The 15,761-nt window shown below is 39.1% G+C and overlaps 1 protein-coding gene across 5 annotated transcripts in view; it reads right to left on the bottom strand.

Annotated features, from left to right (window-relative positions):
• The window catches only part of LOC121890557 (protein PHTF2-like), a 52,445-nt gene that overhangs the window by 19,221 nt on the left and 17,463 nt on the right, over nucleotides 1-15,761 (bottom strand). For all 5 annotated transcript variants that reach the window (XM_042402966.1, XM_042402965.1, XM_042402962.1 and 2 more), the window contains exon 3: nucleotides 11,323-11,403. In XM_042402966.1, the coding sequence (XP_042258900.1) occupies nucleotides 11,323-11,367 (45 nt within the window). In that variant the 5' untranslated portion in view covers nucleotides 11,368-11,403. The remainder of the gene's footprint in view (nucleotides 1-11,322; nucleotides 11,404-15,761) is intronic.

Raw genomic sequence — 15,761 nt, 5'->3', positions numbered from 1 at the left:
TTGGAAACTTTGCACAGGAGTTTAAACAAAATTCTGTGTGTTTGAACCAAGCAGCAGCTACCACGTCTCGAGGCTGAAGCCAATATGGAGGTCCCTTCAAGTGCAAAACCACCAACAGCCGCTAGATACTGGCTCTAAAATATCCCTGGTTGCCATTGACTCCCATTCAAAAAGCATCAACTTCTCTAGAAATACTAAATCAATCTTTTTTTTCTCCAACAAGTCATTATGGTCTCCATCGCTTCTGGTCCTCTAATGAGTGTGCTGGTGGTCATTTTGGAAATTATAGCTCCGTTAATAAGATTTGAAGAATTATAGTAGCTTTTATGTCTGCCATCACCATAATTTGATAAGTTAAATGTCACTTGATTACGATAACCGCCCCGTAGTGGGGCATCTCCAGAGCCTGAACAGAAACACCCTGCACTCCTTATTTGGTCCTGCCTCCAAACAGAAAACCATAAGCAGAACTCTGGGCTTCAAACCAGCTTCTATGCAAACCAGTGGGTGATGTCACACCTCGCTACATTCATCTTTATATAGACAGTTTACAGTCTGTGGTCTGAAACAAACTTTGAGCTGAGTTAAGTCCCAACAACAAGAAAAGGCTACTGTACCTACAGAAAGTGTCTCTTTTGCTCCCATATTTACTCTCAAACCCAGCCCTCATATTTTCTTTTCCTTTCTTCTCTAAAGTGGAGTTAAAAACCTGTGAAACTGGTCCAAAAAGTCAGGTTCAACTACAGTGCAGTTTACAAGAAACCTCTGACAGTGTGATCTAGTGCTAAAGCCAGTATTCATCACTGTCACACACACACACACACACACACACACACACACACACAGCCACACACACACACACACACACAGAAGAAGAAGGGAGGAGTGTGTGACTTCGGGGTAGAGAAAGTGTGTATATTGTGTATAAGTGTGCATGAGTGGCTCTACAACACACACATATGCAGTGTGTTTCTAGCAGGACGGAGAGTCATCTGATGTTGAAAAATAAAAACAGACAATGATACAAGGTGGTGTTACCGTGGGAACAAGATAGATTTGTACCTCATGCAGACATCTGACCTGGGAACACAAACACAAAAGTACAAAACAAACCCTCTCAGAGATCAAACTGTGCTGACTTCACCCTGCCAGTGTCTTGTTTCTCTTGCTTTTTAAATCGACAATTAGCAGATAAAACTCGGCCTGGAGATAAAATAAAAGGACACTGGGAGGATAAAGTCACATATTTCTGTTGCTTTTTCCATAGTGAGTGTTTCAGAGACATAAGAGGATCAGCTGATGATCTGAGCTCAGCAGATCAGTGTATTTATATGTGTGTGTGTGTCTCCAAGGCATTGAGTCTGGGTCACCCCGCGAGCTCGCCAATGGAAACTCTGCATCTTTAATGAGTCTTCATCAAACATGGATAGAGAGGGAAGGAGAGGGAGGAAGAAGGAAAAACATGAAGAGAGAGAGAGAAAATGGGTGAGGATGGAGAGAAAGTGTCTCCAATGGAGGTTAAATAGTTCCTTTATAGATCTTGTTCTCCGTTCTTTCCTCTTTTTCTCTCCTGTATTCTTTTGCTGGGCAGCAAAACTTAATATTTTATGAAGAGAGCAGAGAGTTTTTCTGTCAGTATTTTTTAAAATGTCTGTAATTAATCTGAATCCACGTAATATTTTCCTGATTTCAAACATCTGGACAGCTCATATAAAAAAAAAAAAGAGTAATGATGACGTGTGATATCCCACACAGATACGGGATGTGGGTCAGGCAGTGCGTCACATTGTCATCATCCCAAATTACATCCCAACAACATTGATCTCAAGATGGATCGTTCCGCACGACTTTTACATGTTGTTTGTGTGTCATGTTCATAGTGAAATAGTGATTTCTCCTGCAGCACATGGCCGTCATGACACCATCAGCTTCCCCAAAGTTTCTGATCATTTCCAAACACAGCAGTTACAAACTTATTCAACTTATTTAAATTGTTAAGTAGTTTTTTAATTTTTTTTTATATAAAACAGAACAAAAACATTAAGTTAAACAAAGACGTAAGCCGTAAAACTTTGGCCAACCTGCAATTACTCAAGAAAGTGACAGTTCTTCTTTTTCTTTTGGCACATTGGATGAGTATTTTACATGATGATGACATCTTTATTATTGTGTTACGAATATAAATATGCCCTGACTTCATTCACTTACATCACAAATGAATAAAAAACAAATTATTTTTTAAAATTATACTATACAAACTCTGTTTGGAATAATAAATTGTGTCTGACATGTTTTGTTTTTGTTCCACAAAAAGCGTTCAGCCTTGTTAAAAATCCAGAATCGATGAAAATGCAAATATTTTTCATCTCTAAGGTTCAATTACTGGACACAAGATGTCTCTTACTTCACTGGAAAATCATTTATAAGTGTCTGGAGGCTCCAAGTTTCCACATTGTGTAAGTTGTAAACAAGCGTTTTGATTGGGTCAAAACTAGTTGTGATGTCACAAATCATGTTCGTAGACCCCGCCCTTTAAACTAAGAGAAACTTTCCCACTTTCAGCAGATGAATGTGAAAACAGTCTTCTGGTGTCAAACTCTGCACAAACATTATTCTGCACAGTGAAACTCAAACATCCAACTGAGGGAACAAGAAGAAAAACATATTTTGACTGGAGGGGAGCTTTAAAAAATAAATAAGCCAACATGACGGAGGAGGCCTTAAAGAGTTCAGAAAAGTGGAGAAACAAAAGCTAATAAAGTGGACTTTGCTTTGGACTGTTTTTGTAAGAACAATTAGTCCATTCTTTCTTTAAAACAACAACATTAAACATCACTTCAATATTTTATGATCTGACATAAAAACATTTAAGGTTCTTTGAACTATTTAATGAAATATTTCTGCAACTGTAGAGACTTGACAACTTTATTCTGTCTGTCTTATGATGTATTAAGTGACTGTAGATTGCACCTCTTTACATGTTACAAAAAACAAACATAATCCAACGCTGGAAAAGAAGCAAATGTGGATCACGAGTCTTCACCAGTTAAAAACAACAGGCCTATTCTGAGCAGCATTTACTTCTAACGTCTGACTGACTGATTTACTGTGTTACATTTGGCCTGACAGTTAATTTTCCACGTTACTCAACCTATTAAAAAGTACAGACACACACACACACACACACACACACACTCACATATAGAGGAGAGGATGTTACGAGTACACGTGGAGGACATCCAGATTGCAAACATGACCAGACTACAGAGCAGAGAGATAAAGAAGGATGATGTGTAGATAAGGAGGAGGACGACGACGACAGGCATGGAAAGAGGAGTAAATTTACCACACATAAAAACACACACATCCTGTGTTACATCATGGAGTAGTAAGGTAACTGAGATCTAACAGAGTGGAATTAGCGGTGCTGTAAATCCTCTTATCCAGACATACACACACACACACACACTCATCCTTACATCACTATCTGTTTACCTCATCACCTCCTGAAGAGTAAATTAGTTCTTCAGCAACAAAGCACTTAAATTACAGTCTCTGTCGACCTACCTCTCGATTTTGTGATCATTATTTTGTCTTTCAATTATAAAAAAATTGAAATAAAACAGAATAATTCTTTAGTAGGAGCCAGAAGTTTAATATTTATGTTCATAAACAGCAAATGAAACAAGTGAGACTGATTTCACTGAGAAAAACCACAGACTTCAGCGATTTGACAAGCAAATCAAGTGCTGAGAGTGAACCAGATGGGAAGATGACGAGGCCAAGTGTGCCGCTGCGGTAGTGCGAGGGTCACCATGACGACGGATGGAGGGGGGGAGAGAGAGAGAGAGAGAGAGAGAGAGAGAGAGAGAGAGAGAGAGAGAGAGGGATTATGTCGGTAAAGCAACAGTTATATAACAACTGCCTCTGCAACGGAGGGGGTATCTCTCTCACACACACACACACACACACACACACACACACTAGTTGGGGTTCAAGCGGCATCAATTACCAGCTACTGCAGAAGTGTGTTGCCTTTTTGAAGGCACACTCCTCTGCTCAGTCTTTAATGTTTGACCTTAAAGCTGCTCTAAACAATATTTTTACATTGACAATGGATCAGATGACTATGAGTTATATAGAAAGGTGTCAATCGAAGTGATTTACTGCCCGACTCTGCAGCTCTATGTGGCATTTTAGCATCTTTCAGCTCTTTGTCGTTTTCAGGCACAGCAGGAAAGGATCTTAACCCCCACTGTACACGACGTGCCCAGCACCAAACAGCAGACGCTGAGAGTCAGCCAGTTGCTGGTGAACATAGTGGAATATTTAGCTGCTGACGAGCAGATATTTCCCTCAGCAGACGGTGGAGACCAAAACAAAGCTAAAAGGAGAGTTAATATTGGACTGATGTTGTCCGGTGGCCAGAAACACAACTCCAAATCTAATCTGACCTCTTGTCTCTGGATGTGTAAATATGACTGTTTGCTAATACATTTGCTGTATTATGAAATCAATAAATGCAGGTTAAATGTCGTCTTTTCCAGGTGAAACGATAAGTCCACTCATCAATTTGTCTATCTAACAAAACATTTGCTGTTTTGAGCCTCACAAAATGATGATTTTCTCCTTTTATCTGTTTTATATCATTCTAAATTGAAAATCTTTGAGTTTTGGACTCTTGATCAAACAAATCAAGTCATTTAAAGAATCAATAATTAAAATAACCCTAAATTACAGATTTCAAACTTTTGGCTGTGACCCCAAAATGAGTTTTCAAATATTATGTAAAGTTTTGAAATGACGTGGAACTACTGGTTATGTAATGCTGTCCCTGCTGTGTGTCTGTAGGCAAGTTAAACAGCCAAACAAAAAATCTAAAAGGCCAAATCTATTTTATGTCTCCATATAAATTATTCATCTACCTTTTCCTGCCTCTTTCCAGTTTGACAACCACAGCGTGAGACTGGCCGTGATGGTAAATCCCCTCACCCGTTTGTGGAAATCACTTATTAACAAATGTCTGTCCAGGTGTGGTCGACTCTTGCACACCAATTAACCATCAACACGCCTCAATGGAAACACACAGAACGCTGCTAATGAGATGAGAGATACTTTCACTTTCAGTGTGATGCAGGTGAACAGATGGAAAATTTTACAGAGCCATAAATGAATGAATGAAGGTTTCAACTTAAAAAACTCAGAAACAGAAATGTATCATTTTGCTTATGATTACTTTTATTAACCATTAAGTTCTTAATTACCATTAAAAAATTTTTATATTTGGATTAATCAATCCATCATTTAGTCTATGTAATGTATGAAAAATGCATATCAAAAATGACCAGTGGCCGGTTGCACCAGCTGTTCATAAGTTCAAATTTAGTCTAGTTATAACATAAGAGTTCACTAAGTGCAGATTTATGCATCATTAAATTAAAACTGGTTGCACCACAGACTAGTTCCTGGGCAGAGATTAGCTCTTACTACACCCACTCACTGCCAGGTGGAACTGTTGTGTAAGAGAGATAACTGTACCGAGGAAATATAAAAGAAGGAAGGGTCATTATGTCATAATACCAACGTTGTAACGCTCTGCTTGGTACCAGATCTATTGAAGCCTATGAGAGAAGCATGGAGAAGCACACTTAAACCAAACATATCTACGTCGTCTGACCTTTTATTCTAATGTTCGACTAAATCACCAAGTAACGTCAGTTAGGTTAGTTAATTGAATATTTCCCTCTCACTGTAAACTACATTAATACTTCTAATTAAAAAGAAAAACACATATTTCTCCAGGTAAGCAGATATAAACCCACCACAAAGGACCGACAGCTTTATTAAATCATCTGGTTATTTGGAAGTTATGTTACAGATTGTGATGCTACTGTGACTTCCTAGCAACCAATTTACACATTTAAAAGTGTTTACTAGACAAGACACTTTTTAATGGTGCAACCTGATTTAATAAATCACTAGAACTGGTTAGTAGTTATTAAGAATTAAGTGATGGATTAACGATTAGCTGGTGTAGGATGACATGTTCCAGTTGCTTGTTTTGTCCAACCGACTGTCTAAAACATGAAGATATTCAACTAAAACACAACTCAAGTCAATGGACAGCAGTTCTGATTATATTGTGAATAAAAATTGTGAATATTTTCACCACAAATCCAAAAACAGAGATTATGTCCTAAAAGTCCAACTACATGCTAATCTACAGTTTTGAGACAACTCCTTTATTTAATATTAATCTCTAATCACACCAACAATCATCTGTCATTGTTTTAAGATGAAACCTAAATTTATGCAATCAATAATTGCATAAAAATGATCAATAAAAGCAAGAATTGATTCATTAAGCGAGTTATTTTCTACAACAGCACCAGTAAAAGTGTGAATGAACACAAAAAACACACAAATAATCAGTGAGTGAATGAATTGGTGAAAGAACAATTAAAAGGTATTTGGGTCAGACAGCTGGCTGTGGCGCAGATTAACCCCTGTGGTGTGTTTTCATGTGTGACCATGGCAACACACAGAGAGGCGTTGCTGTAGAGTGTGTGTAAGGTCTATTTTCAGCTCAAACAGGTGTGTGTGTGTGTGTGTGTGTGTGTGTGTGTGTGTGTGTGTGTGACAGATGAGGAAAATCTTTTCATCAGCCAGAACCACAAACAGATCAAATGAGTGAGAGATTCTTCACTTTTATTTGCTCTGCACAGGACGACTAACGGGAGGTTCAGTGAACTTATGCAGGTCAGTCATGAGGTCAGAGATAAAAAAAAACAACAAGTGATCACTTTCCTTACTTCAGATCATAAATATATTACTATCAATAATAACTTTCAGGAGTAAGTGAATGTGAATCAACCTCAGTTTTCTATGTCTGTTTAAATCTGAGAAGCTATCGCAAAATTCAGGTTGGAAGTAAAAACTACAAACATTTTTTTTTACATTTTCACAAATCCCAAGTTGATATATTCAAATGTTGTGTGCGACCGACAACTCAAAACCAACAGATACAAGAGATTTAATATCATAGTTGAATAAGAAAACCAGCAAATATTCAAACTGGAGAAGCTGGAACCAGAGAATATTTGGCATTTTTTCCAAATTGACTTAAACGATTAACCAATTAGCCGATTAAGTTTTATGTCGATCATCTGAACAATTAATTGACTTATTGTTTAAGCTCTACTGCATTAAGAGAAGGGGATTTTCTTTGTGAGTTTGCTGTATTTTTTCATGATTTGTCATTTGTGGTTTGACTGATAAAACGAAACAACAACAGCAGCAGCAGCAGCTCACTTTGTGTCCTACAACTGTCCTCACAAGCTCACTATATTCACAATCTTCGCTCCAACTTTCTGATCTTATAAAGTCATTAACACCCACAGATCTCGCCCACGTACCAAGGATATGAACTGTGTCACATTATCTCTTAAAATAGGCCTTAAAGCACCATGCAAATGAGCTATAAGCTGATTTATTACAGTGCAACTTTTTAAGCTCAGATACATCCCCCACATGCCAGGCATGCAAGTTACGTTTAATAAAATGCTCACAATAAAGCTGACTAATCCCAACAGGAAGCTGGCAAATGGCTTCCTACTTGGCAAAGCAAACGCTGTGTGGCAGACATTAAAAAAAAAAAAAAAAAAAAAAAAAAAAAAGTCTATCTGGTGCTGTAGCAGATGTAGATGACATGGCTGCGTGTCCTCACTGTGATATGGGTTTGGCATGGCACTGTGGTGAGAAAAAAGGCAGCTTCCACACTACATAACACAGAGTCTATTTGCAGCTTCTCTCCAGACATAGCACGGTCAGAAATACACCGTGACTCATGTGGGCCGCTGCCTGAGGACCGGAGAGAGGTTGAAGAGCCGAGGATGACGAGGATAATTCCAGCTACATAGAGCTGTTTGGAAATCTGGACGTGTCTCTGCAACCTGAAATCTGTTGTTTCTTCTAGTTAACAGATTGATGTAGGGCTGAAACTTTCATTAATTAATGGTTCGGTCTATAAAAACATCAGAAAACAATGAAAAATGCTGATCGTAATATCCTAGAACACAAGCTGACATCTTCATATTGCTCTGACTTACAAAACTAAAAAAAAAACACTTAATATTATTCCAAGCCAGAGTCGTCCCATTTGTTTGATGCGTTTTGCACCATTTTTGTACATTCACGCACTTAAAATCAACAGAAAAATGCAAAACAATATTAAGCTGGCATGTATTTCTATGTAATAAAAGCTTGTTTCACCAAAACCATATAAAAACGGTTTTATTTCATGATTTTGGAGTGCTGCTCGGAAAAAAATATGACATGTCATGACTTCATCCTTGAGCTCTACTCGTTTTGTATTCAAAGGCATTTTTCAGTGTTTTCTGATGTTTTAATCACCAACCTTCTATTTGATTAATTGAGAAAACCATCAGCAGATTAATATATAATGAAAATAATCATTAGCTGCAGCCCTTAAAGCAAAAATCTGCACAGCTTGTCACCACTAGAGACCACTGAACGGTCATTTGGGTGAACGAACAATAATTAGTCACTGACTCATGATTACATTACAATAATATTATCTAGCACATAACCTGAGCAAAGACCTGCTGGTATATAAACCACCACTCTTAAAGTCAAGGCTACAGACACAACAGGTTTTTTTTTTCCACAGCAGTCATGTGAAGTCTGTCAGGAGACACCTCAACACTCTCCTGAGGGCAGTGTTCATTTATTCTGCAAGGTTTCAGGCTCAGAGTGTTTTTCATTCCCTCTTGTATTTTTTTCTGCTAAACCAGCACACAGATTTGACAGAATATAATAGTTGAAAATTACCCATCCTTCACCTCCAAGGCCTCGTCTATCTACTATAATACTGGCCGGCTTCACGGATGCAACAAACAAGAGATATTTGAATAGATGGAGATGAATAAAATCTGATCGTCCTGGTGACTCAACCGGCTAAGACACGAAAATGGTGACGTCTATCAGAAAAGGTCTGAACACAATCTTCAATGGAGTATCTTTGTCTTATCTCATTTACATTCAGGTAATCTGAGAATTAAAAAAAAAATGTCTAAATGAGACGTCAGAGATAAAGGAGTCCTGAGGACAATCGGACAGGTTTGATCTGCTTCCGAGGAGGAGTTTTGTTCAGTCATGACTCAGCGGTTGTCATCAGTGGTGCGTCTGCCCAGACAAGCTCAGCTAGACACACACACAACACATAAACAACCGTGCATGGTTACTGAATACTCTGACGGAGCTAACAAGCCTGAGCTTAAATGATTTAACGCATTTTTTCTTTTAAAAAATCTAATTTATTTGTCTTCTCTATGGAATCTGTAGATTTTAAAAGTCTTTTTAATGTTTCCTGCCATTAAATTGGAGATCATTTAAGAACCAAACTAGAGAAACAAAGCTGTGAAATTCTTCTATTTTTGTTAGACAACAGCTGATTGTCTCATACAGATAGTGTTCAGACATTTATTTCAGTTTGTATCTAGTGATGTCACTCATGTTCAGCGTGATCATGTTCCACAGTGAAAGCTTATGTTGATGTCTACATCTGCCAGGTGCGAGCAGAAGATCAGAGACAGACAAACGAGATGGGTCGATGTGATATGATAGACAGATGAAAGACAAAGATGAAGGCAGACAGACACGGAGGTTGAAGAGGAAATAGTAACGGGATGACAGACGGGCAGAAACAGCTTGAGGAGAGACAGACGGGGGGGTCATCACGACAGGTAGACAGGTTGTGTAAGCTGAGAGCTGCAGGGGGAACAGCGCTGGAGTCCAGCGGAGGATCTGATATCGGAGACCATGGAACAAGACGACACACAACACCAGTCTGGTTTCACACTGTACCAAACCGCTCGACTCTGCTGCTGCTGCTGACAGCACTGCAGAGTTTATTGTCAAAAAGACTCTGCACAACCAAATATCACAATGTCTTTTAATGCTGCTTCACTAGTTTCTGATTTGAGTAATAAAGGATTAAACAGCTATGCCTTTGTCAGAGTGCAAAAACAGAAACTACAGAGACAAAAGGCTTTTGAACTTGCTTGACTTCACTTTAGTTATGTGCATACAGCTTTCTTTTTGTTCTTGGCTGAATGCAAGGTTAGAAAATATCCATAAAAACAAATAAACAACCTTGAGTTCATCATTGAGCACCTCTAAACACTCTCCTAGCATAAAATTTTGTCCAATCATGGTTTAAATAATTAAAAAGGTGCTAAAATAGGACTCATTTCACACTGTTCATTTTTTTTGTATGATCATTTACAACTGAAGTAGGCAGATTTGCTGTCACTTTATTGTATATCTTTTTGTATTAGAGGTGAAACAGTTGGTTGATTCATTGATTAGTTGTTCAAAAGAAAATTAGTCAGCAGCAATTTTGATAATCGTTAATCGTTTCTTAGCAAATATGCCAGAAATTCACTGGTTCCAGTTCCAAAATGTGAATATTTGGTGGTTTTCTTTGTTTTCTGCAACAGTAAACAGAATCTCTTTGGGTTTTGGACTGTTGGTCAGACAAAACAAGCAACTTTAAGACGTCATCTGGGGCGTTTTTCACAATTTTCTGACATTTTATAGATTAAACGATCAATGAAAGTGGTAAACGGCACCGGCTCGAATCCTGCTGGCGACCTTTGTTGCAACTCTCTCTCCCCTGTTTCCCATCATCTCGCTACTATGGTTATCTAATAAAAAGAGATAAAATCCTCCCCAAGTTATTAAAAAAAAGAAGAAAATCAGCAGATGTTTGCTGTCTGCACTGTTTAGGCAAGATATGCTGGGGTTTGTTTTACCATTTACAGACATTTAGCTGAATCTTAAGACATCATATATTTCTGCACATCTGTACATCCATATGTGTAAATAAAAGGGTCAAGTTAACACACATACGGCAGACGAAACATCCTCAGGCTGATGAAGGATTTACAACAAACTCTTCCTCAGCAGAAACAGGCTGCAATGATTACAGCACCTGCTTATTAGATTCAGAATTACCAAACTGTGCCATCCAGTGTGAAGCACGGCTCTCTGGTGTGTAAGTGGTGATGCCGAGTTCAAATATTTAACGAGTAAATGTCGCAGCATAAATAACTAACATTCAGTCTCATGCTGTCCTTTTAAATTTCTCATACACTATGAATTTTTTAGAGACCATTATGCTGCAAATGCTTTTTTAAAAAAAAGCATAACCAGGTATAAACAGTCAGATTTTCTCCTCATATTATGTCAAAAGCAAAAACCAAGCCAGCGTGAAAATGCAAGAAATACAGAGCTTCTTACCTTTTTCTGGTACCACACCACAGCATCTTTCACTTTGGAAGCCATTTACATTTCCCTTCTCCCCGCCTAGGGCATCTTAGACTGAAAACACACAACACACAGCCAGAGAGAGAGAAAGAGAGAGCAGTGTGAGTGACGGAGTAACAAGAAGAGGAGGAGGACTGAGGTCTATATACCTGGTAGGCAGGTGTGTCCTTACGACTGATGACGGAGAGAAGGGGGGCCAACACACACACACACACACACACACACAACCACACTCATACACACATTTATGCTGATTTGACTGTCCTCCAACATAAAACACAGACACACACACACAATGTACACATCTTCTTCTGATGTTTATACTCTTGAATCACAGTCTGCCTCGTACACACACACACACACACACACACACACACACCAGTAATTCGCCTCAAGTCACTTTTACATCTCGTCTCCATTGACACCAATCTTACAACATAAACAAACAATGTCCCAATAAGCGAGCGTGGGCCTTCTTACTTTAATGGTGGTTATATTGAATCATACTCTGACACACACACACACACACACACACACACACACACACACACTCTCCTGGAAAGATTTGGGTACGGCTGTGGGTTGGATCCCTTGCAGTGGTTTGGGTGTGTTGGCTTGGAAAAAAAAAACAAAAACAAAAAAAAACACATAATGTTGCATTCAAACACCTGAACTCCACCCACGCACACACACACACACATACACACACACACACACACACACACACACACGCGTGCTGGTGTTCACATTAATTAAGTGTTGCTGTCAGTGTATGTATACTGTATGCTATGTGTGTGTGTGTGTGTGTGTGTGTGTGTGTGTCTATAGGTGTGTCTGCTGATGAATAACACAATGTAACATGCGTGTTTGTGCCCGTCCGTGCAGGTAGAAATCTGTCTCACAAATCACATTTATTGTGAAAAAGGAAATGACAATCTTCTACTTCTTAAAACAATCTTAACTCAAGGTCCACTTACTGGCTTTTTCCAGACTGTTTGATGTGGCTAAAAGCTCTGCAAATATCAGCTGTGAAGGCGAAACTGTGCAGGTCTTACAGAGTTATCAGAATCACGTCTCCATTTGTAAATCAAACTATCTGAGTTCACTGGTTTCCATTTACATTCTTGTTTTCTAACACACACACACACACACACACACACACACACACACACACACACACACACACACACACACACACACACACACACACACACCTCCACTTTACTGGCAGATTAACAGAAATCAGCCAATTTTTACTAACAGATATCAGGTTATTTCTCACCTCTTGTGTAACTTGTAGCTTATATCAACCAGTCTATTGATTGTGACCAAGTTGATCCTCTCTATGCAGTGTAATAAATATAACATTACACTAAACACACTCACTACACTCTCACTACAACTGTTACAGTCAATATATGATTTTTTTTGGTCATATTCACAGCTGACCACCACTAAAATAAACCTCACTGTTTGATTATCATCTGATAATCGATATCTAGGTCACAGGGCACATTAGACAGTGTGTCAGTGTTACAGTCAGTGTGTTATTACAGTAAGTTGTCTTTGAAACTGGATCTTCTGGTAATAGAGTTAATGTGAGCTTCTGTTGTGGTTAAAAAAAAGGAGCAGAGCGACGAGCCGGAGCTTAAAAGTTATTTAATACTAAGAATAACAAAAAGAAATCGTTGTTTAGCTATTATTATTATATTAAACTACTGCAAGCTTCGTGTGTGATTGTGCGAGATGACAGTTGCCTACCAATACTGCAGGAGATTCAAATAATTAGGCACTACTAGCGTAACAAACCTGAATCTCCAAACTGAATAATCTACTGTTGAGTTGCATTGTGGGTGATGTAGGCTCCAGGTTTTAACAAGGAAGGAATCTCTGGTCCTGCTTTTACTGTTATATGAGCGCAATGCTAAATTGATGGAGTACTGCTTGAAGTCGTAGGAGGCAGGAGAGGAAGACAAGAAGAAGTGGATGCGGTTAATAAGCCGTAAAGTGGAGAACATGGAGGCTTCGTGGTTAGCCACTCTCCTTCCCTCTTCTCTCTCTGTTTCAGTATCTCTTCCTTCCTCTTCAGCCTTTCAGTCTCTTTGTATTTCTTTATATTTCTGTTATGTAACGCGGCGTTGTCCTGCAGTGTGAGTGGGGTGGTGGGGGGTTGGATGGAGGGATGGAGGAGCAGATAGATGGAGAATAATGGAGGGTAGCGGCTGCGGGCCAGGCTGACTCAGAGGGCAGAGAGAGCTTTTGGCTTTTCACTTTGGCTTCATAAATTATCCTTCTATCCTCTGAAATATTACAATAAATATGTGATGACGTTTGCTGTTTCCATTTAGATTAGACTTTCTGCGTGTGTTTTTCGTCCTTCTCTGCTGCACTTTTTGCTTTTTTACTGTCATACTTTTCACTCAGGTTTGATGCTTTCATTCTGCAGAGTAGTGGTGTGACAGGACGTAGTTGGTCGTAGGTCACACTTTGTTTTATTGGAGACAAAGTAAACAAACTGCTGTAGCTATAAGTCACAGACAGACAACCTGACGCTAACGGCATCTAACAGGTCCGGAGTGACATTTGCAGGTATGTTTACATGCTCATTAGAGGTGCACTTTTCCCCAGTGAATGTTTGTTTGATGACTCTCTCAACACACTAAGCTGCAGGTCAAGACGTGTGTTCATGTCTGTAAGTTATCATCAAGTTTAGATGATGTGGACACGAAAGAGAAAAGAAGATGGTATCATGTCTTATATTGCACTTTAATCTAACAATTGAGTATTGAATATTTTATATATTTTAAGATTGGATTGACATTGGATATCTTGAATGTTGTTTTCATTTAATACCATGGGCTAAAGTTCCTTGCTGTAAGTGTTTTACAGAATAAATGGAAAGTAAAATGATATTTGACTCACTTTTTTCTTCTTCCTGATCTGAAAAATGATCCGATTTGTGCCTCAAAACCGTGATACGATCCGAACCCTGAGTCTTGTGATCCGTTGCACCCCTACTGCAGAGCGATGTGAAGACATCCGGCTTTGCATGTGAAGGCCTGTTTCAGTCTGTGAGGTGGATCTCTGATTCTTCTACGGGTTTCTTCTTGTAAACAGTTTCTCTAAATTCATCAGAGTAGCCCCACCATCTCTGTGTGTGTCATCGTTTCCAGTGTGGTTACTTTAAAACATTTTTCAAGTGTTGTTATTTCTTAGATACTTCTCAAAAAAAAAAAAAAAAGGCTCACTGGTGTTTGATGAGTCAATGCTGCAGCCATCTGCAGTTTGTGTCACAGTTCACCTTCAAAAAAGTGTGTATGTGTGTGTGTGTGTTCCAAACCACAACGCTTAAATGTTTATAAGTGCGATGAACTCACCACTTAAAAGAAATACACGTGTATTAGTGTGTGTCAAAGTGTGTGTTTTCAAAGCCGCGGTGGAGTGAGTCCAAGTTCAACACATCAAGAATGTTCAGAAGCAGGAAGGAGAGAAAAGTTTCTACTCAAGTGTGAATGGTTTCTACGTCAAGCGCACACGTCTGCTGGTTGCAAAAACTAAACACACACACACATCAAAACCACCAGTAGGCTTAACGCACCCAACTGGAAACCAACTTGATCCTATAACCATAAATGCAGCGTGCATGCTGCTCATAAAATGCAGAGGTGCTGGTGTGTGTGTACACATTTCTGCGTGTGTGTGTGTGTGTGTGCTTTTGCCCCAGAAGGCGAGAGACATTTTTAGCAACAGGAAGAAAGCCACTCTCTTGCTGTTGTCTACGATTACGATCATCACTCCTCCCTCCATCTTCCACTACTGAAGCACTCTATTCCTGTCTACATACATCATATACTTGCTCTTTATTTAAAACTTCAAAGTGAAACAAAGAGAAGGAGAGAGAGAGAGAGAAAAAACGAGCATGGACTATATGCTGGTTTATCATTTTTTATGTGTAGTTTAATGTGTTTAAAGGGTCTATAAAAAGGCCTACATGTTAAAATATAAGTGGAGAGACAGAGATAGGGAGGTGATAAGAGGTTGTAAAAGAAAGGAATAATGGACAGATTAAGAAAAAGAGAGAAAGAAGAAGGGTGCATGTGAAGAGCGAATAGCAGATGGAGGGTGAGGAAGCAAGAAAGTGTCCTGTCCTTCTTCCTCTGTTAACACAAACACAGAGATTTACGGTAGTTATCTCTCTCTCACACACACACACACGAGTAACCCGCCTCACATTCACACACTGTTTTCACTGCTCTAACGCCTTGATTTCACCAGACACGGTGAACATGTGTCATGTTCCGGCTGCAGCGGGGTTTTGTTCCGTCCTCTTCATGGCGTCATACTCCACTGGGAGCGTTTCTGGCGGTAGCGCCGGAGAGAAGAGAGCCGCCCCTCTACCTGGACAGGAAGTC

The sequence above is a fragment of the Thunnus maccoyii genome, chromosome 23 (genome assembly GCF_910596095.1).
Source record: "Thunnus maccoyii chromosome 23, fThuMac1.1, whole genome shotgun sequence".
NCBI classification, from domain to species: Eukaryota; Metazoa; Chordata; class Actinopteri; order Scombriformes; family Scombridae; genus Thunnus; species Thunnus maccoyii.
The sequence above is the reverse complement of the archived record's forward strand: the minus strand, read 5'-3'. Positions and strand labels throughout refer to the sequence as shown.